This window comes from Battus philenor, unplaced genomic scaffold (genome assembly GCF_028537555.1).
Source record: "Battus philenor isolate CCGP_79_NKW_IND1 unplaced genomic scaffold, ilBatPhil1.0.hap1 SCAF_9, whole genome shotgun sequence".
In the NCBI taxonomy this organism is placed as follows: Eukaryota; Metazoa; Arthropoda; class Insecta; order Lepidoptera; family Papilionidae; genus Battus; species Battus philenor.
The window spans coordinates 15,585,707-15,613,250 of record NW_027181759.1 but is presented as its reverse complement, the minus strand read 5'-3'; the positions used below and the strand labels follow the sequence as shown (position 1 = coordinate 15,613,250).

Below are 27,544 nucleotides of genomic sequence, written 5' to 3'. Positions count from 1 at the left end.
TAATCTAAACGTTAAACAAAACGTAACTTCCATAGTGTTTACTTATATTTCATCGTTTTATTTAGTAATATAAATTTTATATTTAATTCAATATATTTAACGTTTTATTTGACTATTAAATTTTTAAATTAAATGAAACATACATAATAATATTACGTTATTAATTTATTGAGACCAATTGTATAGCGTAAATTGAAACGATACAAATGTATTGCAAGTAATCTGGTTTTAAATATTAATGATTACTATATTATAACGTTTTATGATTTTCTTATTTCATTGTTAAATGTTTATTATATTTAAATTAAATAAAGTTAAATATTGATGGTTGAAGGAATATAAGCAACAAGTACAGCTGGTACTGGCAACAATTGTACGTTTACGTCATTTGATTCCCGAAAAAGTAAATTTGATTATTAAAACGGTCGCATTATTGTCACTGTTAGTAAATTGAATTCCAGTTGAGTATTATAAGATATCATGAATACATCAGGGTTTTCAATGAATACTTCGAAGGAAAAGAATTCAAAATCTAGCAACCGTGTAAAAACATTTGTAAGTACAGAAGGCTTAAATAAACAATAAGGTTATGTATGTTTTTCTAAAATATTTAAATATTTAACAGATACTACCAGAGAAATGCTTCGAGAAACATGTCGCTTGCGCTTGGCGCCGCGGCAACACATTCACAATTTATCCACGAAGTCAAAAAGTCAACAAGGAACCGATAAATACAGACGACAAGATTATGAAAATACGTCAAGAGATACTACTGTTCATGCCGGTATTGAGAAAGCTCATTAACGAATCAAACGGAACGTTCTTATCTTTGCAAAAAGCCGCAGAGGCTTCAAATAATTCTGACAATCAGGTCGAGTTTTTGAAACTTTCCCGCCAATATAGATCGATTATCCGAGTATGTATTGAAGGATTACAAGAAGTTGTCGAAAAAGAGACTGACACCTTATCAAAGAACAGTTTAAAGTCCTACGTTACAATATTCTATTCAATCGAATGTATATGGCATCTTTGTGAGATATTGTACATAGACAACGTTCCTGGTGACGTTATTCTGCCGTTTCTGCTGGAATGGGTCAGGTTTCATTTCCCATGTCACGAGCAGGTTGCTGCGCAGATGTTGGTAGCATTAGAGCGAGGGTCAGAAGAGCACCCTGAATACTGGGACACTGTTGTTGGTATGGTTGTTCAAGGAAGAATAGATGTGGCCAGAGGTTTATTGAAACTACATTCTTTAGCAGAAACAAATGAGTTCAAATTAATTGATAATTCTCTTCGAACTATGCCGGTATATAGTGTAAGTACAATTTTTATTTATTCTATTTATTACCAGAGACCATGGGCTAGTAAGCTTCTTTGGGATGTCCATGCACAAGGTGGATATACAACCTTGTTAAGGGCATTGGAATACACTGGATGCTACTCTTCTCTAGGGTAGCCCAATGGTAGAGGACGATTTTAAAATATACATAATTGTTGTATTTGCTATAGTTATTTACAGATGATATATTTAGGTATCAGATATTTGGGGTTTGGGAAAGTAATGTCGCTTTCTTAGATTAAATTCACATAACTAAATATTTAACAAGTTTTTATTTCTAGTCAACAATATTTACCTTTGGTATTAACAACCTTTTGCCATCTAATATACAAATTTTCAATGCTGGAGTGGTAAAATCATTCAGTTTTTCTGTAAAATATGTCAACAGAAGTAACATTACGTTATGGTCCCCTCAAAACAATCCTTATTATATTCAATAAAAAAGTAAGGTAAAATTTGTTATTTAATACTCCCAATCTTCAGGTCGGCAGGTAAATTTTATAAAGGTTTAATAATCTCTGAGTTTCACATGTTTTTTGTCAAATACTTCAATTCTTAATTGCCAATATTGCTCAATGTTTTCGAAAAAAATGTTTTACAAACTCTGTATTTACCTGATTGGGCTCCATATGAGTTATTGCTACTCAGCAAACTCAAAAAGCCAATGTGGGGATGTCATATTGATATGATTGAGGAGATAAAATCCAAATCTAAGAGGATCTTGAAAGGTGTACTGGAAAAAGACTAGTCCAACTGTTTTGAGGATTGGAAAAAGCATTGGCATAATTGTGTTTGGTACTTACGTATTAATGCCACCACGGCAAAAATTTTCCTAAAAAAATTCCATTGTGAAACATCACTGTAACCTAAATTATTGATGATTAAATATAAAATGAACCACTTTTGATAAAATCAAAAAACAAAAACAGCCAAACCTACACCTACCTTTCTATTTTATTGGCTTGTTAATAGAATTTTTGTCATGGTGGCGTTAATACGGTAAGTACCTTGTGTTTTATCAAAAGGGGATTTCTTAGAAAAGGATAAAATTAATTTAGAAGAATATATAAATATTTTTTCTATAATGACAGTATTATAATAAATTATTTCAGGTCTATGGTGGTATATCCACTGGGGAGTTCACAATAGTCTGGAAACACTGGCAAGCAGAATGCAGGTCTAAACTTACCAGCAAATCATTGTCATCGCAGCCGAAATTAGAACTCATAATGAGGGTAGGTGAAAGAAATTTATCTATCATACAACCCTACATAACACATGCAAATATACAGGGTGATTGTTTATAGTTTAAAAGCTTTACACGGGCGAATTTTTACATATACTGTCAATTAATGTATCATTGGTGTCAGCTTTTTAAACTAAATTTTTAAAAACATTTGATTACTACATATTAAAATTAATTATTGTTCACTATTTGTCCTTACAGACTTTGTACTATCAATAGCGATACGTAATGCGAATTATTCATACTGCAATTGAAATAATATAACTCATTTCACATCATTCAAACTTTTTACAGTGATTAGAAATGAATGTAAAAACTTTAAAGTTCCTTTTTATGCACCTTTATAGCTTTTATATGTTTGACCAACCACCCCATATACACCCAAATATCATTTATAGTGTTTGTTGTGATGTATATACAGAAAATAATGACTAATTATTGTCAGAGCTTAGGTGTAATTCTTGAATAATGGAGAAAGCTGCGTTCACATGTATTCATGTTATTTTCTCTTCATTGAAACTTGTGTGTTATAAGACTATGAAAAGAGCCTAATTTGATGTAATCCGGAATCAAATTATGTTTCCCAATAAAGGTAACTTTTAACTTAAAGCTATGTATATTGTGTATAGCAAATGTTGAAGTAGTAGGCAGGCCATATGGCACTAAAAACAGGTCTCAGCTGGGACTTTCAAGGTTTTGGAGAAGGGACCACAGACTGGCAAACATAGCATAGAATGTCAACGCACAATTTCATCTGGTGACCTTGTCAAGGTCACTGGTTCTCCCCATGGGAAGATACTTGATGCTAATTGCTTCTACCTGGTCCTTTTTGTGATCACTAAAAACCATTTGAAAATCATAATAAGTATTTGTTTAGTTAACTCTCATAATGAGTATTATTTTTTATCATGTCTATCGCTATTTTTAAATAAGATTTTTGATTTTGTATTTGTTATGTCAATTTACATGGGATTGTATTGTGAGATATGGTAAGGGTAAAGAAATATACTTAATTTAATTAAACCAGCTAATGATCGGAGAGTATGCTGCCTTCGAGTCCATCCGTCCGCAGTACGCGTCGTGGTTCGACGTGCTGGGCGGGTACGTGCTGTTCACAAGTCCATGGGCGCGGCGCCGTGACTTGGCCGACGCTGCGTGCGCTTGCGCAGCTCTCGCTGGTCCGCAACCCCAGACACAGTTGGACGTCGTGGTTCGCGCACTCCTCGAAGGTGATCTGCACCAGGTACTAATCCCAGAGTTGTATAAAAAGGTAGTAAGACGTCCATAGCTGGACACAGGTCTCGGCCATCATGTTCTGCGTTCTATATGGCCTGTGTACTGCTAATTCACCTCGATAATCCCATAGAGATATCCCGAGATATACCTCTTACCATTGCTTAGGTGATCCTGATTAATGCTAGTCCACTCGGTTCTTAAAGTTGTCGTGTACCTGGAGCAGTCAAACTAGGTAAGGTCCATCTAAAGTATGGATGCACAGACCGCGGCCCGCCGGTCGAATACTGGTGGCCCGCCGACAGCAAAAATAATACTCTCGTACATTCGAAAAATATTGAATTCTATTCCAGAATAAAACCAAAAAAATTTAATTACCTATACCTCTGGCGGCCGGCCCGCCATCAGTTCATGATTTGCCCTAGTGGCCCCTAGTCTTAATAAGTCTGTGCTACCATGATGTAAAGAGATCATAAGTCCAACATATGGGCAACATTCCGCAATTGGAAAAAGTGTTACAAGGTTGTTACTATTTACCTCCATTAGACATTTGTGACACACATATATTAACTGAGAATTAACAGTGTTACTCTAAAGAGACTCAATACCATAAGTCTATGATGGTTTTATCGCCGTTTTGTGGTTTTGTTCATGCTTATTGTCTAGCAAGAAACTGGCGTCGACAGCTTATATATACACCTATCCCCCGATTTACACGGTAGATACGTTCCTGAGAAAAACGTGTAAATCGAAAATTAAAAAATAATTTTTTTTAAGTCAAAACCGTGTGTATCGAAAAGCTTGCAGAAAATGCATAATTTTGCTTTTTAACAGTTTTTTTTCCAATATTTTTAGGTGTACATAGAAATCAAAATAAATTGCATTGAGAAGTTAAAATATCATCATTTCCCAGCCATCATTTCCTGCATTAATTCCCTCTGAATTTTACTTTAATCACAGCCGTTAATTTATAATAATCTAAATTATGCACTCACTTGTAATTTACGAATGTGAAAAATTAAATCTTTCTGATGTGAAACTTTGAAACTTTCACTTAAATACTATTCTCCGTAGATAAAACTTTAATTTTATGCGAAGAAATACAGACACAGTGTGCTTGTGCAGCAAGTCAGCACATAAGCTCGGGATTCCCCGTGAAATGTATACACAGCACACGTGTTCAATAGCAGTAGCATTTAGTAGAGTGCGATAAAAACAAAAAAAAAAACTTATTTGGAAAATCATGTAAAAGCGAAAACGTGTAATACAAGTACCGTGTAAATCGGGGGATAGGTGTATATCTCTTCCACGTCTTTCCGCGATCCAAGAATATTTCTAGATACTTGAATACAAAATAATTTAAATGTATTTACTTCAAGGTCATACATGAAATACAACAGATGTCAGACAACGGTTGGTTCGCAACGCATCTAACGGATATATTGTACCATTGTGGCAAGTTGGAAATTCTGGACAAGCACCAAACTGAGTAAGTATAAGAACATAAAATGTTGTAATAACTTTATCCTCCCACTGTTGGGATGCAAGCAATTTCTCTGAGTAACCATAGTTCATTCATGACTGATGCAAATTAGTGGGGTCTTTATTTTTTTTCACCATTCTGGCAAATACAAAAACGAAAATATAGTTTTCAGAGGTGCAAGGCTGTTACAGTTACCTCCATTTCAGGGCTCTCTAATTACAAATACGTATGTGAATTATATACGATTATATCTTGGCAATCAAACCCGTGACCTAAGATCTCAAGTCTCAGACCTATACCACTGCTCGAGTCTGAGTTAACAATAATTCCTTATTATTTATAATGCTCCATATTTATAGAAATTGCTTGACTATTGCAATATCAAGACAGCCAATGAGAGAGCCGGGCAATAGTCCATCTCCCTCACTCATATTGCACCCTTTCGCATATTGATTACACTTGTGTGCATATGCTACCTCTAGTTGATCCCAAAAAGCAGTAGTGATGTCATAAACTAAATATTATTTAAATTATTTCAGTGTCACCAGACGTCTCCGTGATAGTCTTGTTCTGGAATATGGATCCTTGATTATGGATCACAAGTCATTATGGTCTGTGGGTCTTTCGTACTTGGCCACATGTCCACCAGAGGGCTTGCGGCGTGCTGAGCTATTGTTGGAGAGGATTCCTATAGACAGCGAGGCAAAGGCTATAAGGATTATCGATGAAGCCAAGAAGTATGGACTATTAGGTGTTGGTATGTAACTTTAGTTTAATTTTTGGATATACTATATTATCATGGGGTTTAGCTTTCCCACATTCCAATATATTCCTCACTGAGTTGAATTCAAATTCAAAATATTTTTATTTGACATATATACTACATAAATTTTACCTTAGTCTTTCTAAAATTCCGTAAAGTCCCCCTATGTAACATATATATTTTTATATTAAAGCATAATAGTTAAACTTGTGCAGAGACCACTTTTGAATAGGCCTAAATAACCAATTGCCCCCCTGTGGGACCTGGGCCCACAGCACTGATTTTATTGACATTGTGTTTATTCTACTATTTATTCAAATGATATATGTCTCAGACCTACTAAAACATAAAATAAAACTATGTGGGACTATATATATTTAAGTATAAAATTACAGCTATACAAATTAATTGTAGCGTATGTTTGTAATATTAAAGTAACCACTTTTGACTACATTCACATGACATTTTTTTAATATTGTATATGTCTGTGTGTTCTGCATTATCTCTGAAATGGCATGACCAATTTTTCAAAATTTATACTGGCAGGTAGACAATGTAATAAGGAGTAACATAGGCTAGTTTTATTTTAGAAAAATTCTAGAAAAATATGTCTGGCCACGACTCTTTCACGAGGAAACATCTAAGAATTTTTATTTAATAATGCTATGGTTGAAAACCAACTAACACTTGTAATCTCATTTAGTGACTGAAAATCAGCAATGTCCCATACATTAAGCTGTGTTGAAGTATGTAACTATGGAAAGGTTCCCATTGCTAGTTCTGTTGGCTATGTAATATCTTTATTGTAATTTAATTAAATTTTAAGTCATTAATAATGCTTCTCTCTTCATATTTTCCATTTCATAAATGACGTCATATGAATATCGTCATTTATGAACTATCGAGCGTTCCTCAGCCATCGTTAACTGCGTAGCTTATACTTGCAGTGCAGACAGTGTGCAGTTGTGTAAGCGCGAAACAGCTGGGGGCGGGACGAGTGGGCGGGGCGCTGGCGTGGGCGGGACGTGCACGGTCCGCACCATTATGCGCACGCGCAGCACACGCCGCACTGCGCGGGTACTGCGCCGGTGCAGCTCTACCTGCAGCTGATATGCTTCTCACAGCCGGGGCTACACTACTAATGGATAACACATTACTGTTTCTAGGTATTGTAACAATTTTACTATTTTTTTTTCAGTATACTAGCATTGAAAATACATTTTGACATAAGTATGAGGATAGTTATTATAGATAGAAAGAAATCACTGCCATACAACATCATTGATATAGCCCGTAGTCTCTCACTGCAAGGCAAAGTCCTCCCCATAAGATATCTATGGGATTATACCATAATCGCCACGCTTGACAGATGCGTTGGTGATCCCAGTGTGGTGTTATGGTACGCAGACGACACTGCTGCCCATCATCTAGAAACTTGTTTGTAAGCAGAGGTAATCCTATATAATTAATGCACAAAGTGTGAATTATTTAAAATTACATCCCGGGAATCGAACCCACAACCTACAATACATACCGCATGCATTCCTACTGCTCAGTATATATCCTCTATGTGTTCGATAAAAGGTTAATACAAATCTGAGACATGAAACATCCACTGCTGGATTCTTAGATTTCCAACAGGACTCATAGGTTGCAGCTTACAAGGTTATCTGTTCTCCATGGTGGACAACCTGCACTAACTAGTCTGTGATATCCATTCTAAAACCTTAAGGCTTCAGCGACCATCATGTTCTTGTGGCTGCATTCTTTTGTCTGCAGATCATTTCTGAATCAATCTTCTTACTTTAAAAAAAAACTGTATTTATTGAAATATTAAATAATAGAGAATGCTAATAAAACAAATTATCAATCTTTACATAGTAACACAGCATTAAAATGAAACTAAAACTTGTTATAAACCATATTATAGGTTGAGTTATTTAAAGTTATTTTTTTATTTTTTGTTTCAGGAAAATATTGTGATTTCCATAGACTATACAAAAGCAAAGAGTTCAAAAAGTCGGCAAAGTTACTTATTTCACTGATCACATCCAAAATTGCTCCAGAATAGTAAGTATTACATGTAATGTGATCACTTTCTTTAAAATATGTCTCAAAATTTTATTTTCTATTGGAAAGAGTCAGGGCAATAACTTCTGGCAGTATGAAGTCTGCAGGGACAGATAATAAACTATATTAAATATTAATTTGTAGTTATCTGAATTGTAAAAAGCTTTTTCTTCCTATATTAACAATTTTGTTTTACTTGAAACCATAAATTTTTGCATATGGTGTACCATAAACTTACCTATACATTCTTTTCTATAAATACGATAGTGTTTTTGTTATTAATGTCTCTGACGTACCAAATCAAATGCCGAGCACTGTTACCAATATATAATCTTTGTTTCAGCTTCTGGGAGACTCTTCTACTGGACACTCTTCCACTATTAGAGTCGGAGGAACCAATGTTCTCCTCAACAGACACATATGAGATCATTTTATGTCTAGAGCTCCGTTCCAAATGTCTTGAAGGAGAGAAGGCTGAACTTCTCCGGCTGGCATGCGTCAGGAACCTGGCGAGAACAGCACTACTAGATGGTGAAGAAGAATAACAGTATGAATTGTGTAGTGATTAATGCAACAATTAAAGGTGGATTTTCTGCGGAGGCCAATCAGGCTGCAGTTTTGATTGTAAAGTTGGTCACCAAGACCAGAAGATTGTGAATGAATTAAATGGCTCAGTGTTAAATGTATTTAAAAATCGGAGACCAGAGACAATATAAAACAATTAAGGAAAAAATACTTAGGGTGACCGGAAAGTAATGTCGTTTCTGTTGACATATACGGAAAAACCTATCAGTGTTTACCACTCTGGCATTGATTTGTATGCTAGATGGCAAAAGGTTGTTGATAGCGAAGGTGAATATATTGTTAATCAGAAATAAAAACTTTTACATTACTTTCTGTTCCCCCTAATATTAAAAGATATTAATGATAAACAAGAAAGTACTTGTAGAGCCTCTTAAGTTTTGTATTTTTGTATAAAAACTTGATAAACATATGGTCCGCCATTTTGATATTCATTGATTTCACAATTGTTGCCATTATATAAAAATAAGAAATAATATTTGAATTAGTTTGCTTAAATTTTTCACACATTCATGAATCATTGTTTATAATTCAACATTACGTCGAAAAAAATTAAAAAACACAAATTTTGTGTTTAAAACAGTTTTCCTAATTTTTTGGACAGCCTATACAAAAAATTGCAATATTTTATTATTAATTTGCGGCTTGAAATCTGAAATGTAGAAGATATATAAAAGGTTTTTTTTTCATGAGAATAGAGGTTTAGAGGCCTTGCTTTTGGAACCAGTTCCACACCCTGTAAGAATTGTCCACAAGTGGGAACCTATGTTTAATAATGTACATCGCTTTCTAACATGTATCCAGTATTCAATTCAATGCATTTTTGCTTTTTGTGAATCTTAACTACCTCCAAATATACATAAAATAATGAGTATTTTGTATTTATTGTAACCTGCAGGTCATTGACTACAATTTTTTTTTATTTCTACCGTCAAAAATGTGCATGAGAAAAAGACATATATACACTCTCTGTCACACTTCGTTCAGAAATATTCGTAAAACTTCGTTAAGATTTTTGCAAAAAAATAGCATACGTAATACTGTTTGTTCAGATAAAATACCAAACTGAAATAAATTATTTTTTTGAATGTCTCATTATTTAAAACCCTATTAATAAAAGTTAATAATAAACCTAAAATATAATTTCATTCGATTACCTGGTTGTACGTTATGTTGTTGAGATAAAAAAAAAACCGGTAACAGACTAGGCAAGACCATAGACAAATTTTGGGAATTGTGTTGAAAAATACTAGAAAGATGATAAGCCTATAGTATGTTAAAAATAAGGATAATTTTAGCTGAAAATATTCGAAAGGATTTTGTATATTCTGTATTGTATATTATATATTCTGTATGAGCTGTTACTCTATGCGCCGTCATCATCATTTCAGAATATCTAATAGATTCAGGTGTTACTTTGCGGAAGTCCATCCTAAGTAAGAAAAGGACTTATATAGCTACTTTAGGAGTCCTGAGGATGCCCCGTGGAGGGGCGAAACACGAGTTGACTGAATTAACGGTGGTAGTTATGTAATTCACATTGTTTGCCACATGCGCATTTATCAGCAGGTTGGCGGGCGGTGCACTTTATTACACGACTACTGCTGCATGGTGGAAGTAGCTATATATTAGTCCATTTCTTAATCATTTCAGAAGTAAGGCTGATTTCTGGACACTGGCCTCGCCTTAAGATTTCTAATTAGACCGGTTAGAAACTGCATGCAGCGTCCTCAGAGCTTAAGATCTACCTATTACTTAGCTAAAAAAACTTACAACTTGCATTTTTACCATTGATAACTCTAGGAGCACTACAAAATGTCTTCGTGTTTCTGGAGTACAGAGTATCCTTTCTATGTTAGTCCCAGGCTTCATTCAAATGAACTTAATAGATTTTAATTAGACGTATTTGTACAACGTGTAAGAGAATTGCGAGATTTTAGCCGCGTATTTGCTTGAATTTTATCGTCAGAAACTATATACATAACCTACCTGTATTAGAAATATTTTTAGATTTTGATTTTCGCATTCGTAAGAATTCGTTGAAATTATTTTTTTTGCTACAAATTCCTGTTCGAATAAAAGTCTTCTTATTTTAAAGCTGAAGAAATTTGCTGTCGTTTAATACCGAATTTAATCAGAATTAAATCAATAAAATTGTTTTTTTTACTATGCTCTATCTGCAAAACACCATGAAGCTATCGTTTTTTTTTCTCTTAATTTTTTCCAGTAAGCAGTGCAATTAACCTGTGAATTATAACTAGTATTTTTCTTTTATTAATAAAATACTTTTAAAAAAGTTTTGTTAGGTTTTTCGTGGATCCACGTTTAGGCACAACAAAAGTTGAAACGTTTTTTTTTTTAAATATTCTATAAGAAACATAGACTATAAATTTTACATTTAGTCAAGAAATGATTTAGAATTTACTGAAAGTATGTATATATATTTTATAAATAGTATTTTAATAAAAATTATTTGAAAACTATTGTGTCTAATCATAAAATTAAAGTTCAAAAAATATTACAATTAAAATCATAAACGTAAACATTGTGTCAAATTCAAATGTTTATGTTTGAAGTATTCACTATCATTAAAAATTGTAGTCGTTCCTAAAATATGATACGTCAATGTCTAAGATATTTTAATAGCGTAATATTTAAATAAATGATAAAATCACCGAAAAAGAAAAACGACAAAAAGGAATCTGTTAAATTGTGCGAGTGAGTGAAATTGATTATAAATAAAATGTAGTATCCACCATAGCGTAAGAAATTATATTTAGATTTATGAATTGTAATATTAATTCTGTAACGCTGTTTTGTTGGCAACACTTATTTAATACTTATATTTATTTTATATTAAATATTAAAGAAATAAAAGAAAAGAAAAGATCGTAGCTATTGCATCTGTAATTGTGTTGTCAAGTTGTCAATTTGGAAGGAATATTTTAGGAGACATTTGAAAATACAACAATCTTCTAGTCTTTTGCCCAATCTTAACCACTAATCACCTTAGAATAGCTTATTTTTGTAGCTGCCACTTGAACCTTTGTAATTTATCTGGACGTCTGACTTCTAGCAATGGCTAAAATAAAACAAGGCTATACCGCATGCACTACGCAAATGTCGAAACTTTCTGTGATATTATCGCAAGCGTATAAACAGCTATGTATAATTTTTAGCTTGCCAACCTCCTGTTTCCGCAAGCTCAATTTCAACGAAGCTGCACAAAGGCAAAACAACTAGCAACATTACTTCAAACATACAATAGACAAACATTCCGTAATGGTGTTCCGTATGGAACAGGCATTCGGATTTCTTTATAAAACAATCTTTTATTTGAATTAGGATACAGTACCCGGTATATATTGCACATCGACCTTTGGAAAGAGACAATCGGCTAATTTCGGTTTCGTAGAGCGTTATCTCTGTCGCATGAAATACATCGACTGACAAAACGTCACATAGGGAGTGTGGGACAGAGATAGTGTTCTACGAAGCCGAAATTAGCCAATTGTCTCTTTCTTTTGGTACCAACCTATTTTTACCCTTATATTTTGAATATCTTTTCTCTTCATGTGAATGTTATTGCTGAGTTTCAGAACTCTTTTAGGGTTTGTCAATCAACTGTCTCCGCCGTAGTGTTTCTTAGAAAAAATAGACTCGGGCAGGTCGTTCCAAATCTTGGCGACTCTCACCAAAAACGGGCTGTCAAACCGTTTAGATTTGACTGCTCGTTTTTAGTTCGACTTTTGAGTATATTAACAAAGTATGGATGAAACTTTTGCCTTTTTTCAGTACTACTTTTTTTGGAAAAAAAGTATATTATTGTTTACAAAAATACTATACTGATGTTAATGCAATACTGATGGAAATTTATGTTTTGGTGCACATTCGGGAAGATAATTATTGTCGCACACTCGTTGTAACACTATATTTATAAAGAGCAACTGTTGAGTTTCTAGCTGGTTCTTCTCAGGAGAACTGCCTTCCGAGCCGGCGGTAGCTTCCTGAAGGGACAATACCGATATTTTATGTTGATTGACTTAATATATTTTATTGTCTATCAGATGCCGTCCAATATGTAAAAACCGAAGGAGAATATGGAAGGGCAAGACCCTATACACGTCTGCCGAGTTGCTGGCTGAGAAGGAACGACAGAAGGAACGTCCACCAGATTACACCACGGTAAGGTTTTTAAAACGCCCCTTAATCCTCTATTTTTGAGGCCCTTTTTTACTTCCCTTGTCCTGAATACAAGGGAATATTTTAACAATAATAATTTCGTCACAGAATTCTATTATTTAAATCATCTTTCTTCCAACTTAATGTCTTACTTAATTCTTTAACTTAATTCTTTCTTCTTTTATTCCTCGCATATTCTTGCATTCCTATTTATTCTTTATTCCGTTCATACAACATCTCACTTTCGTCGCCTTCCCTCACTGAATTTTACAAGTATTACATTTTCTGCATCACTGTATTTTAGTCTATCTACTTTCTTATACACAGGGGCGGCTTAATCTATAATGCAGGTCGTGCAATGCACACGGGCGCCGCTGTCTCGCTAAGAGTATCTTTTTGGACCATTATGGTACAATAATGATACGAGTATGACAGAAGCGGCCAGCCAGCACGATGGCGGCAGTTATGGTCGGGTTCTTCTTCGAACATTTTATTTCAACTCGAAGTAAACCTTATTTCCCGTATTTAAAGTTTAGAAGCGACGGCAAAGTTAATAGTTATAGCCGGGGGAGGGGGGGTTAGGCCTAGGGGGCGCCAGGGTTTCATTGCACACGGGCGCTACACGAGCTAGAGCCGCTCCTGCTTTTAAATTATACATTTATTTAAAATTTAATGTTTCTATTTATTCATACTGTAGGGTCCATTTTATGGTGATCATTTTAGTGTGTCGCCAGGCGTTGCAGCACTCTCGTCACGTCTACCTGTGTAACTTATTCGCGTATTAATTAAAGATAATTTAAATTGTTTTCAAAAACATTCGTTCCATCTCCCGTTAAGACCTAGTGAACACACTGAACTATCATGCTCTACACTAATTTCCTATTTTCTTCTTCCTTTTTCTTCTTTCAAGCAGAAATATATAAGATATACTGTACATCAAAGCTATGTATCTATATTTATATATATATACATATATATATATATATATATATATATATATATATATATATATATATATATATATATATATATATATATATACATATAATAAGTAGAGGAAATGTTCAGAACATTTGAGGAACTTATTGAACAGACATGTAGGAGGTAAAAGGGCGAAAGGAAAGTCACTTACTCAAAGGGCGATTCCTTAAAACTTTCAGAACGGAAAGGGCTGAAAATAAAGGTAGAGAAGAATGATAAGATTGGCCACGATCTTCTACCATGAGTTTACAACGAAGATGAGAATTTTTTTTTCAAATACAACAATAGTATAGTGTAGTGTAATAGTGTATGGTCGTTTTAAATGTTTCTCAACAGTTTTATTACTTTAATATGTCTTTACTTTGCTAACATCAAATGAGTGTCTACCTGCCGGGATATGCTTTTATTTTTTACTCTAAAGTTCACTTTCACATCTATCATGAATTCAAAATAAATTTAGATTTAACCTTCTATGGATTCCTCTCTAAACATCACGTAACATCTGGAGTAAAACTCAAAGCTCAAAGTCGATATATTTCTATTCAAATAGGCATTTACTGCGCTTTTAACATAGTAAGCAACCACCGGCTACGGATCTTTATTAATATTATATGTCATTAAAATGTATTGCAAATCAACGGTAACAATATGAATTTATTTAAAAACATCTTTTAGTAAATCTCTAGCTTTTAAATAATATATAATCTGTACAGTTCACACGTAAAAGAACGTTTTGAAAATGACTAAAATATAAGTAAGAAAAGGACCAATATTTAGCCAACCGTGTGTGCCCCGTGGAGGGGTGAAACACGTGTTGAGTAATTTGGCGGTGGCGGTTGTGTGATTCGCATTGTTTGCCGCATACGCATTTATCAGCGGGCTGGCGGGCGGTGCATTTCATTGCACGACTACCACTGAATGTGCGGAAGTGGCTAAATATTGGTCCTTTTCTTACTTAGGATGGACTTCCGCGAGGTAATGCCTGATTCCATTAAATGACTAAAATATATGTAGAGTCGTATTAATGTAAGTTGTTTTAAGTTTTTAATTGCAAAAGCAGAAGGGTTGAGTTGATCTGCGTGTGTTGAGACATGATTTAGGAAACCTTAAGCATATTTCCAGGTAACACCTCAGAGCAGACCCAGTGATGATTGGTTGAAGCCACCAGGAACGCCGGTGAACACGAGAAAATCGAGTTCAATCAAAATCTGCAAGACCCACGTCGCTGAAACGGCACCAACTCCATGCTTGCAGTTCGCTGATTTGGCAAAACGGCTCGGTACGTATATAGTTAGGTCATTATTCAAAGACCTCTAAGACCAAAGAAGAATTATAGATAAAAATTTGATTACACTAATACCTCGCTTTGTTTCGTTTAGCGTTTTTTCGAAGTTGCGTCGCTGATTAATTAATACTAATTTTCACTGTGCGTCGTTAGATTTTCGTGGTTGTGTTGTTTTGGGTTCGAATTTTTTTTAATTTTCTTTTTTATTCAAAAGATGGCAGCACTTGTTTCTAATTACGTCATGCCGTCAAAACTCGAGGATTCCCTTTCTAACTAAAAACAATGCAATTTGAATACAGTTTTATTTTCACTTTGTTTTGGTAATTTTAGAGTTTTACGTAGTGTGTTGTAATAATAAATTTATTTAAATTTTTACGTGTGGTTTCTGGTTACCAAAAAGGTAAATATTTTTCCAATTTATTTATTGGCAGAGTCATATTAATTTTGCCTTTTAAATGTTTACTTTGTTCAATTTTCTTTTTAAAAACTAGTATTTTAGAGACCCTGGAACCTATCTGCAATCGTTACATGATTTGCTATAGAAAATCTTAATTCACTTTGCGTCGTTTCCATTTGTGTCGTGTTTTTTTGGAACGTAACCACGCCGCTAAGTGAGGTATTGGAGTATATCGAATGTATTTACTTTGGAAATAAATATAGTATGATCTTAAAAATCGAGGTAAAAACTTCCATCACTTTAAAGGCTTTTCATATTGTCTCTTTTCGTAGAGAATTAACTACTATAGCAGATTGCTGTAGGTTACAATTCACTATTGCACCTTTAGCGTTATTCTATAAAGGCGTTTTTCACTTTGAAATTAAATAGACTAGCGTGACACGTGGGTTTACCTTCTAAAATAAACATGCAGTACGATAAAGCAAGTGTGTATTAATTCTGTATTAATTATACGTAAGAACTAATGCATATAACTATTAAAACATGCAAACTATAGCTTAATATAACCCAACTACGCTATGTCTTTTTTGTTTTTGTGGGCTCCGCTATTAGGGACCTCTTGTTCCAGCCCTATCTAGTTGGAGACAGGGATCTATTTTTATTAATAATGTTTACGCTTTTCTTATATTTTATTTCCATTCTCTTCTTTCATTCCTCCCGATATTTATCTTACTCTTTCATTCCACTATTCAATCTACTTTTCTCTTCCACTCTAATATCTTTTTATCCATCCTCAATTACTGCAGCTTACTTTATTTAATTTTACATCTTATAACTATATATAAAAGTTCCCTTATTTATCTTGTTTTGAATTTTAGTTAGTAATTTACATTTTTTTATTGCACTGTATAATTTGCCTATTTATTGCTGGCTACTGTTCTGTAGAAGTTGAGGAAGGCCTCTCTCCCTTCTTTCTCTTTCATGAGGGAAGCGTAAGTCGCCTCCTTGATCTTTTTTCCTAGCCGGCATTCGGTGTCGATCCTGAGACCTCCGATTACGGGGCTTTCGGCTTCCAGTTAAACTGTCGGTATGTTACGAGGTACTGTATGTAATAGAGTTAGTTTGGATACGGCATACAAGTCCATTTTTAAATCTACTACAGCCTGGGTGCTGGTGGAAGAGATCGTCATCTGGTCATTTCGTTGAATCTCTTCAGAAGCTGGACGTGGAGGTTCCGTGTTAGCACACTCGAATTATCTCATCAACAATAGATATTCTACAACCAGAATCAAACAAATTTAAAGAGATTTTTACATTGTTAAGGCCGTTTCTATGCAGTTCTACTAGAAATCTCTAGGGGAAGGTCTATAACCAGAAGTGGAAGTGGTTGAAAGTGATGATGGTGATAGCATATGGAGTAGCAGCTCAAACCAAATTACCCTTGGAAAAGAAATTCCTTGGACTGCTGCATGTGCGGAAGAGGCTAAATATTGGTCCTTTTCTTACTTAGGATGGACTTCCGCGAGGTAACGCCTGATTCCTTTAAATATTGGATGCTGTATAAAGAGTATTTTTAGGTGCTTGGAGTTCAGTGAAGAGCAAATGCGCTTTCTGTGCATGCTACGCCTGCTGTCTTTGCTCGAGTAAAGGTTACGCCCTCGCAGACGAGAGCTCAGAGCACCGCCGCTGCACCATGCGAGACTTCGACCAGCGAGTCAAGTCCGATTGCAAGATTATGAGGATTATGTATGATAAAATATAATCACAATTATAATTTAGTTTTACTTCCTTTGTAAATACTTTTTATTTAAACCATTTAGTTCATAGAATCATTTACGAAATAACTTTAACTCGTCAATGATAAAACGACTAGTGTGTTTTCTATTATAGTCATTTAAGTTTTTGATGTTTACTATTGGTGCAATAGATACACGGATTGGTCAAATTACCAGTCGTGCTGCTCTCTGATTGGCCAACGCAAATCTTGCGGACCAATAGGGGGCACTAATTTAAACACGTCAAATAAATGACAATGTTTGAGAGTAGCTTGTAGGAGCCACATCGGAAGATGATGGCTGTGGTGTGCTTCCAACTTGTTTTATTAACAATTTATGGGACAGGCAATAAAAAGTGTGTTCTTGATAGTAAATGTAATTTGAAAGTGAGATTTTAGATATAGTATGTAGAGTAAAAAAAGGACTAATATTTAGCCACTTCCGCACATGATAAGTGCGTATGCAGCAAATAATGCGAATTACACAACTGCCACCGTTAATTCACTCAACATGCGATTCCATTAAATATAGTATGTAGATCCACAACTGTGTTCACGATAGAGGTATAATTTCTGCTGGTACTTATATACGTGGTTAGATTGAACTAGGGAACAATTAAACGCAATTTTCTATGATATAAGATACTTTATTATAGATCATTGTCGCAGAGCAGGCTTTCGGGGCTCTTCTCACAGATGAAGGCGTATTTATTCTCGCACCAGATGTCATTGAACATGGCGTTACGGTACACACCGCCGCAGAACTCGCCCGTGGTCGCGTTGTTGGGTTCGCCCGGGTGGAATTTAGCATAACCTGCCTCCTGGAGCGTTTCACCTGGAGACAACGAAATTATATTACTCTACATATATTAAAGAAATAAGGAAGCACCAACTGGCTGAGGACGCGGCCCTGTAGTGCAAAAGAAGACCAGACTATGAGGAATACCCCATCTCATTCATCAAGCGACAGCTTAGGCTGGGAACGCTTGGCGAATGAAATAGGAGGTGTATGGAAAGTACGACGGCATCGACAACGCGGAAATTCTTTCCGGACGCCGTCTCAGCCTATCGCGTGCTCCGCAGTGTCAAGGTGGACGCGGTCTCGGCCCAGCTCTTCACGGGGCGCGGGGGGTTCTCTTAGTACCTCCACAGGTTCAAGCTCAAGGAGGACCCCTTGTGCTTCTGTGAACCGGACGTGGACCAGAGTGTGATCCACCTTGTGGCCCAGTATCCTGCATTCGGTGGACTCCGGCTCGACTTCGAGTGCCGGTCTGGCGTAAAAATCAGGGAGGAAACCTTCCTGATAACAAAAAAAACGACGAAGGATGACTTCCTCTCATTTTGTAGAGCAATAATTACAAAAGCAATTTACAAAAACAAAAGCTAAATAAGATTAGTAAAGTTGTAAATAAAAAAATTATAGTAATAACTGTAAGTAAATTGTAAATAAATAAAATTATAAAGCTAATGTGTAATAAATGTTAAACAAAAAGAATGTAAATAAACCGAAATAAAATAAATAAAATGCTAATGTGTAGCGAGAGAGGAATGGAAGGTCATAGAGCGAAAGAGAATAAAAGAAATGTGGAATAAATACCAAATGGAAGATCATAAGATGCATAAAATAAGAGAAGGAAAATAAAAAACGTTGTGAAAAATTAAATAATGTTAAATAATCCCTGTCCCACACAATATAGGGGGTACGAGAGGCTTCCAATAGCGGGGGCCAAAAGAAAAAAAACTAGTATAGTCCCAAAAAACAGTCTAATCAAAGCTGTTTCCATATATTCGTGTGGTTTCTTGAAAAGGTGCACCTTTTTCGGGGAGGCGGTGGAGTAATCTTGCCCTCTGAAGGAACAGGCTTATATGGGATTCATACCTACTGAAACCCTCTTGAAGGTTCTCATCTGCTCTTATAATGGACTCTGATAATACCGTCCTGGTATACCCATCTGTGCACGTTGGGAAGGAAACTAATAGACCTAGGTGATGATTGATCGAGATGCTGTATTCACATATGTACAAATAACATTTACAATTCACAAGACCCTGACACAACAGCAGCGAAGACATCACTAATGGGGTCCAAATTGGAATCGGCGTTCGAATTTAAATTCGGACGTCATTAGTTCCAAGAATTTTATATAAAAATATTGTGTCCATAGAAACCTGCAATATGAAGCGCGAATGTTACATCTCGTCCCAGGAAATGTGTTATACACGCTGCGCCTGAAACCTTTGTACCACCATAGTTTGAGATGGTATCGATCTATCGTCCATCTCTGGACATGTCTCTACTTGTACATCTGGAGAAGTACACTACTACACACCAATAGAAGGTATATTCATTATTATCACTGACATGACAGTTGGACGCTCACTGCAAGGTGTAGGCGTCCCACAAAGATCATCATCATGACCGGTCTTGCGCAGCGACCTCACGCGACCTTGATTACGTCATTAGTTCCGTTATCCTTGTCTAATGCTCTCGGAGAGATTAAAACAGTCGACCTTTTGATAAGGCATATTGTGAGTGACAATGTTTCATATCCATATGTAACCAGAAGACGCAATATCACCAGAGTATAAAATAATTTACCGTGAATTGTCAGCCACTCCCCACGCTCATTCCAGTCGTGGATTCCAACGAAGGCCATGTCCTTCCAGACGTTGCCGTGTATGGTATGCCCGGGGTACTTCGCGAAGAGCTCCTTCACCACCTCGGCCTCGATGTCGCTGTTAATGACGACCAGGTGACCGCCTTCAGCCTGGCACGTCATGTACGCTCTCGACCAGGTGCGCGGCAGCGTGTGGAACTTGTAACAGCTGCCCGTGCGCGCATCCATCGTGTACTCTGTAACCAGATGCTACCGTCAATGACCAGTATTAAGGGGAACCCCCCATTCTCACTTTAGCAACCCTTATACGATAATTATGCAAAATCTACACAGGATGATTAGTGTAAGAGGTCTAGAAGGGTGAATGTATATATAGGAAAAGGACCAATATTTAGCCACTTCCGCACATGCAGTGGCAGTCGTGCAACAAAGTGCACCGCCCGCCAGCCCACTGATAAATGCGCATGCGGCAAACAATGCGAAGCACACAACTGCCACTGTTAATTCATTCAACACGTTTTTCACCCCTCCACGGGGCACCTTCAGGAGCTATGTTACACCGATTAGTGCCAAACACAGAGTGAATGTATAGTTCATTTTGGTATCCATATATATATGCACCCCATCCAGAAGTCAAAAGTTTCATAAATAATAAAAACGTAAAAAGCCTTTTTAATAAATATTGAAATTAATTACTGTTTTCTGTCCTTTCTTACAGGCTTGGTTTAGCCAGAAGTTATTGGCTTGTCACAATCCGGTTTAAAACATAAATGAATGTAACATATTTGAGAGTGATCACTTTATATAGGGTGAATTGAAATAGACGTAAAAGCCTTTAAAACTTTTACACCTTTAAATAAACACCATGTATATCATCGAAAATTAATCACTACATGTGTCTCTAAGCAGAAATTCGAGAATTGCTAAACCGGTTAAGCTAATTTGCATTGTAACAATTTTTCGAAGTGCTTCGAGGATTGTTGAAAACTTTAGGAGAAGTGTATGATTTCTGATTGTAGCAGACAAAATAGGCAAAAGCAAATAAAGAAAATAAAAAATAAAAAAAATTGCGTTACTTTTTCAATAGACTAGTAAAATAAGTCAAACCAGATTACAAATAATCTGTCAGGGTTAAGGCAATTTCGTTGGAATAGTAGAGATAGTCTTGAATCAAATCAGCTAGTTCGTTTAGGTTCGATCATAAACAACACCTTTAGCCAGGGTTCTCTGGATTAGGGCTAAGATATGCCCTGCTTGCCGTATAAGTGGACTAAAAGGGACATCAGTTTCGGGCGTTGAGGGTGGAGGCCTTCATCGTCCATTCAATGCGAACCCAACAAAGGGGGTAATGCGAAGTGGTCTTGTGTTGCTGAGAAGTGAGGATACTGGGGGAGATACAGCCTGCCCTCGGGATATGCCTTGGCATAGTACTGAGGGTCAGCTCCGGTGGCCTCTCCAAAGGTATCGAAGACGATCAGTGAAAGAGACCCCGTCCTTTCCCCAGAAGTTAGGGTACCTTGTGTGGATCCAGAAGATTTACACTCTGATACCATTAAAGGTTCGATCACAAATAGAAAAAAAAAGACTTACCGCTGTCAACTGTACCACATGTGCTCATAATGAGATTCCTCGTTTTCTTCTTATAGCAGATGTAAGGCAATGTCATATGGCAGTCCACGTCAGCGATGGTCTCGTCCGGAAGTATTGCTATGCAGCTCTCTTGATCGTTGTAATTGTCTGGCTCCCCAGTGGCCCACGTGTGGGGAATCTTCCACAGTGGAACTCCTGTATTAGTTTGATTATTTTATTAAGCACACGGGAGGACAAAACATATGCTTTTCAGTACCATGTTATGGAAAAAAGACTACGTTACAAAGAGAATTATTGTTCAAGGTAGAATGAATGATAAAAGATCCTTACAATGGATGGATCAGCTTCCTTCATCCTTTAGTGCCTTATAGAGGAAAAGAAGCCGATAATTTTTTTACGGTAGACTAAATATATAGTATAGCCTATCGCATTCCAAAATAAAAAAATATTCATTCTTTATGTATATATTTTAGAGTGACTACTTTATAAATATTGATTGGAAATAGATGTAAAGGCTTTAAATCTTTTTGCAGACTAACGAGCTATACATTTACCATTTTAAAGCCTTTTCCATTATAGCCTTTGCCATTTATAAATGCGACATTAATTGTTTGCACACATCGAAATACATTATAAGCCCGTTCTAGCTATATTCTTAAGGATGCTATTATATTATAGATTCAAATTGATTCTAGTTCCAATCAAATAGAGTCTTTATACAATACTGTTTCATGGTTTATTGGTGATTTCCGAGGTAGGCTTTTGCACACCAGCTGAGTGAAAAAATGCGGGTTTGAGGGAATTGTTTGTTTCTGATACTCACCCTCAATGGAATTCAGGTCCCCTCTTGAGAAGCTGGCGTGGATGCCGGTGAAGACGCCACAGCTCATATCACCCGACGCTCCTCCTATCAGCGATGACATTGCGGACATCAGACCAGCCGTCAATGGCGACGCCAAATTGCCACCTGCAAAGAATTAATTCTGTTTTTAAAATAAAAACTTTTCTAATAAATTTGTAACAATTTACTTACATAATAGATTAGAAATTAACCAGTTTCTTGGTTTATCCTTAAAGATAATTCTCATCTAATCTCTTCCGCACATATCTATTGCAGATTAATCTTCTCAGCAGATAAACGCACACTGGAAGGCTTTCTCCGAAGATCACCAGGACAACAGGACTTTGCCTATGTGGTCGGTTCACTTTAGGAGAGGTCTCATTACGCTGCTTTTAGCGACTCGTGGTTATCACTCGCAAACTTTTCAACTCTCGCGATGTGCCTTATAGAATGCCATTTTAGACGAGCAATTCCTTGTACTATATTGAGTACCTTTGGCTTTGCAGATCTGCTTATTTATAATTCGATCTCGCAGCGAAGCTTCCAGCATAGTCTACCGCTATTGCTCTCTCGATAATCTTGAATCTTCATATGAGGTTCGCCATATACGACCGTCGCGACCATTACTTTAAAGGTTTTTTCGTTTTTTTTTTTCGTTTTCGAAAATGTATGCAGCTGTGCACAGTGGTGTTACTTCTGTGTCAGTCCAGCAAGTAGAAGATCAACCTAACCTTCTACATTACCAACATCGTTAAACCTCTCAGGATTTTATAAGTTCATCCGTATAACATAGCGAAAGTACTTAAGAATTTTACGCAAGCAAACTGTGATTTTATGTCTGACACTGAATTGTATTTAAGTACTAATAAATAAATTTATTGCATAAAACTTCTGTGGCATTACAAGGAAGATAATTATGTAAGTCTACACAGTTTCTAGCTAAGAAGTCTAGACATAGTTAAGTATGGCGTCGACAGATGGCGCTAGTTGTTCGCAAACGTATAAAAGCGGCGCCGCGCGGAATAATCGACATTAATAAAGAAGACTCGACATCGACACGACGTATAGAATGTTTGAATAAGTTGACTATATGTGGAAATCCTTGGTGGTCGATGGTACCTTCCAGGTGGCATCTGAGACGGGCTTCGGCCCAGTTGGCAGGCACACGGTGAAGCTTCAGCCATCCGTCAGCATCTGCGAAGTATTTGTAATCGCAGCGAAACTGTTTCCCATCTGAAAATATCAACGAAGGGTCTTAAATAACCATTATTCTGTTAAAATTCATTACTGTTATGCGACGTCGTTCTATCAATATGAGTTTGACCTCTTGTATACAGATTTGGATGGCTTTACGTTCTTGTTAAAGCCTTAAAGGTTCTATTTTTAGATTAATTGCGTTAAACACCAGAACAATTACATATATTTTCAATTACACTATATAAAGCACTGTTTGTCAACGTGAGGTCCACGCCCCACGGCGGTAGGTTGATTGTTGAGTGGTTGCAATTCGGAGATTGACTCTACTTATGCTGTATTATATGTAAATATATATATACATAAATATATATATATATACATATATATACTAGCTGATCCCGCAAACGTTGCTTTGCAAACAAAACTTAAAGTTTTTAATTAACAAATAAAAAATAAGGGTTGATTGTTGAGGGGTGAAAATTTAGGGTTGTTTGTATTTTTGTATGCTGTATCATAAAAAAATAAAAACAAAAAATTTTGTCAAAAAATTAAAAAAAATTTTTTTAGGGTGAACAACCCTTATCACTTAGGGGTATGGGAAATAGATAGTAGCCGATTTTCAGACCTACTGAATACGAATATAAAATTTGGTAAAAATCAGTCAAGCCGTTTCGGAGGAGTTCAAGTTCGAATACCGTGATACGAGAATTTTATATATTAGATATATATATATATATGTTGCATAGGGGGGCGTAAGTATTTAAAAAGGCTAAGGTGGGTAGATGCGAACTGTGTAAGTTTCCCACTAGTGGGACCCACGACATAGTAAAGATCGTAAGAAATCATTGGATGTGAGCAGCGCAGGACTGATCCTCGTGGCTATCTTTTGAGGGAGGCCTTGCCATGCAGTGGACGTCCATTAGCTGAAGAGTAGAAGAAGAAGGTGGGGCATGGCATATAAAACGTTGAAAAATACAGATATCAGGTAATCGATCTAAAATGTTACATTAATTTATTTTTTCTCTTAAAATTAGAAAGCAAATAACTTCTAGCGGTACAAACTGCAGGGACAAATAGTAAACATTAATTTTAATATGTAGTAAAACAAATTACAAATCGCTTTTACTTTATATATTATCATTACGTTATTTAGATTTTGATAGTATATACACCATACATTATTCGAATAAATGAATTATACGAACACCCTGATAAATAAAGCCGACTATAAATATTGCACATCGATTTTTGGAAAGAGACAATCGGCTAATTTCGGCTTTCGTATAGCACTATCTCTGTCCCACACTACTTAAGTTACGTTTTGTTAGTCTTTTGTATTTCGTGCGACAGAGATAACGCTCTACGAAGTCGAAATTAGGGGATTATCTCTTTCCAAAGGTCGATGTGCAATATATATCGCCGGATACTGAAGTTTATAAAAGCTCCTATTTTTGTCAACACTGTGTTTATATAGTCAATTATATATTTAAAAATAAAATGTAAAAAAGAAAACATTATTTATATTTATTAAATCAAACTGATTTGAAAAACTGTTTTGTTTGTGGACTTTGAAAGGCTATATTACTTCCACGGCGGACTATATAATACTAAAATGAACGTATCGATGCACTTTGAACAGTCAAATAACGATATAGAATGGAACGGTGGACCCTGAAGTATTAAAAGTCGATGAAATTCAAACAAACTCACCTAAAACCGCAAACAAACTCAGCACTGTGACCAACGAGATGCGTGTCATCGTGTGGAAGCTTATTCGCAATCTCTCAGATGCAATTATGTTTTAGTTTTTTTTTAACATGTGTTGATGTTTAAATGAAAGAAAGAGATGCAATCAACGCGAATCGTCGCAACTCGGGGAATTTGAATGTTAAAAAGAGATGAAAACTGTGCAAATGTGATAGATAACATGATTTATAATTAAACCACTGGTAGGGTTGTCACTTTATTAAAAATTGAATTTCCTATACATAGGCCATAGGATTTATAATTAAAGTACAGGTAGAGTTGTTACTTTTAAGACATTTTTTTTGCCAAAAACTAGTAATTAGTAGCAATCTTACACGATACATTGTCGTAATGGATTATTATTTGCAATACAATACAAACAAATGCTTTTCACGGATCCATGGCAAACATTTATTTACCCCGCAAGTTGTCAAATAGTCAATCTAAGTTTGATGGATTTTTGTTAATCTTGCGCACGTTTTTGTCGGTTTTTGAAATAGAAGAATGTTTCGACCAATGATCATTTTTATCCGATGAATTTCCACCTTTGAAACGTTCATACCTCTTGTAAACAGTCATCAAAGTCAACATTTTATCATTTCACAACTCACTTTGGTACTTTTATTTTCAAAATTTATATTAATGTTCAAAATCCATGATACGTAATACATAGTAAATTAATGGAATCAGGCGTTACCTTGCGGAAGTCCATCCTAAGTAAGAAAAGACCAATATTTAGCCACTTTCGCACATGCAGTGGTAGTCGCGCAACAAAGTGCACCGCTCGCCAGCTCGCTGATATATGCGTCTTCGGCAAACAAATACATACTGCTCTCAGTGTACATACTACATACAAGTCTCGTAATACAAACTGCTGATATGACTCTTGCTGTGAAAGCTGATAGACAAGTGGGAACTTGTTTAAATTCGATACAGATTATATCAACGAATAAGACTATGAAATGAAATATTTTTATTTGCGTAAACATAATTAAAAGGTTGTTACAATTTTATAAACATAAGTATCAGATATTTATCCAGTTTTAGCATGCAAAAGTAACTAGGTTTACTTGTTTTAAAACAATTCAACTTGTAGCTACAAACTTACATTACTTATTTATTCTATTCAATATCATCTAAAAATCCTTATCAGTATAGTAGCATTTATCTACAAACCATATCCTTAACTAACTTATTTATTCAAATGAACGTAGAAACGGTAGTTCCTGGTACAAAAATGAGTTCACTGTATTTTTGGATCACAGCTCTTTATACAATAATATATTTCTTTTCTATGTAAGAAAAGGACCAATATTTAGCCACTTCCGCACATGCAGTGGTAGTCGTGCAATGAAATGCACCGCTCGCCAGCCCGCTGATAAATGCGTATGCGGCAAACAATGCGAATCACACAACCGCCACCGCCAAATCGCTCAACACGTGTTTCACCCCTCCACGGGGCATCTTCAGGAGTTATGTTACACCGATTAGTGCCAACTGTTACTACTACTGTACAGTTTCTTTCATTCTACAATTTTCCCAGTCTTTCTCTTTCATTCCATTAGCTATACATCCATCCTCAACCACTACATTCTAGGTTTCCTTATTATTTTATTTTGCGACATTATTTATTGTTCAAATATTTAACACGTATTTTCTTTGTAATTATCATCTTATATTATACTATTTATTACACTATTTTTGGTACTACTATATTCCTTTTATTTCTATATTTTAGTGTTCGTTTTATTTTTATCTATTGCATTTATTACCACCTTCCTGCAGTAGCTGAGGAAGCATTCTCTCTCCCCTTCGTCTTGCATGATGGCCGAGATATTCCTTTCCTTTATCTTTTTGCCCATCCGGCATTCGGAATCTGCGCGCAGTCTTCCGAACGTCGAACATTGGGCCACAAGGTGGACCACGGTCTGGACCACGTCCGGTTCACAGAAGCACGAGGGGTCCTCCTTGAGCTTGAACCTGTGAAGGTACTCAGAGAACCCCCCGTGACCCGTGAAGAGCTGGGCCAAGACCGTATCCATCTCGACACTGCTTTATATATCATTAGTGACAACCCTATGTAAGGTTGATAGTCTTATCAATTGTATCCCTGTACAGAGCGGGACCATCCCGGGTAATTTCACTGTCTCAGACGTTTGGTAAATCCAATAGCAAACCAACAAAACAAGTTATTTAAAGTTATAGTTTAAAGTTCAT

At 35.8% G+C, this 27,544-nt stretch overlaps 3 protein-coding genes across 3 annotated transcripts; 2 read left to right on the top strand and 1 right to left on the bottom strand.

The window, feature by feature from the left end:
- The first annotated feature begins 403 nt into the window (after positions 1-403).
- Positions 404-9,587, top strand: Nup75 (nuclear pore complex protein Nup75). The gene is made up of 9 exons (XM_068775713.1): positions 404-555; positions 626-1,315; positions 2,452-2,574; positions 3,613-3,828; positions 5,198-5,307; positions 5,841-6,058; positions 7,012-7,230; positions 8,035-8,134; positions 8,478-9,587. The coding sequence occupies exons 1-9, from the start codon at positions 481-483 to the stop codon at positions 8,677-8,679; spliced, it is 1,953 nt and encodes a 650-aa protein (XP_068631814.1). The 5' UTR covers positions 404-480; the 3' UTR covers positions 8,680-9,587.
- Positions 9,588-11,343: 1,756 nt separating this feature from the next.
- Positions 11,344-17,323, top strand: LOC137932366 (uncharacterized). Its single transcript, XM_068775970.1, has 4 exons — positions 11,344-11,434; positions 12,784-12,901; positions 15,002-15,158; positions 17,139-17,323. Exons 1-4 carry the CDS (start codon positions 11,379-11,381, stop codon positions 17,321-17,323), a joined length of 516 nt encoding a protein of 171 aa, XP_068632071.1. The 5' UTR covers positions 11,344-11,378.
- A 638-nt stretch (positions 17,324-17,961) lies between these two features.
- LOC137932361 (C-type mannose receptor 2-like) lies at positions 17,962-25,340 on the bottom strand. The gene is made up of 6 exons (XM_068775964.1): positions 25,292-25,340; positions 23,504-23,617; positions 22,367-22,510; positions 21,544-21,738; positions 19,935-20,189; positions 17,962-18,170 (listed from the first exon to the last, which is right to left on the bottom strand). Exons 1-6 carry the CDS (start codon positions 25,338-25,340, stop codon positions 17,986-17,988), a joined length of 942 nt encoding a protein of 313 aa, XP_068632065.1. The 3' UTR covers positions 17,962-17,985.
- Between the last annotated feature and the right edge of the window lie 2,204 nt (positions 25,341-27,544).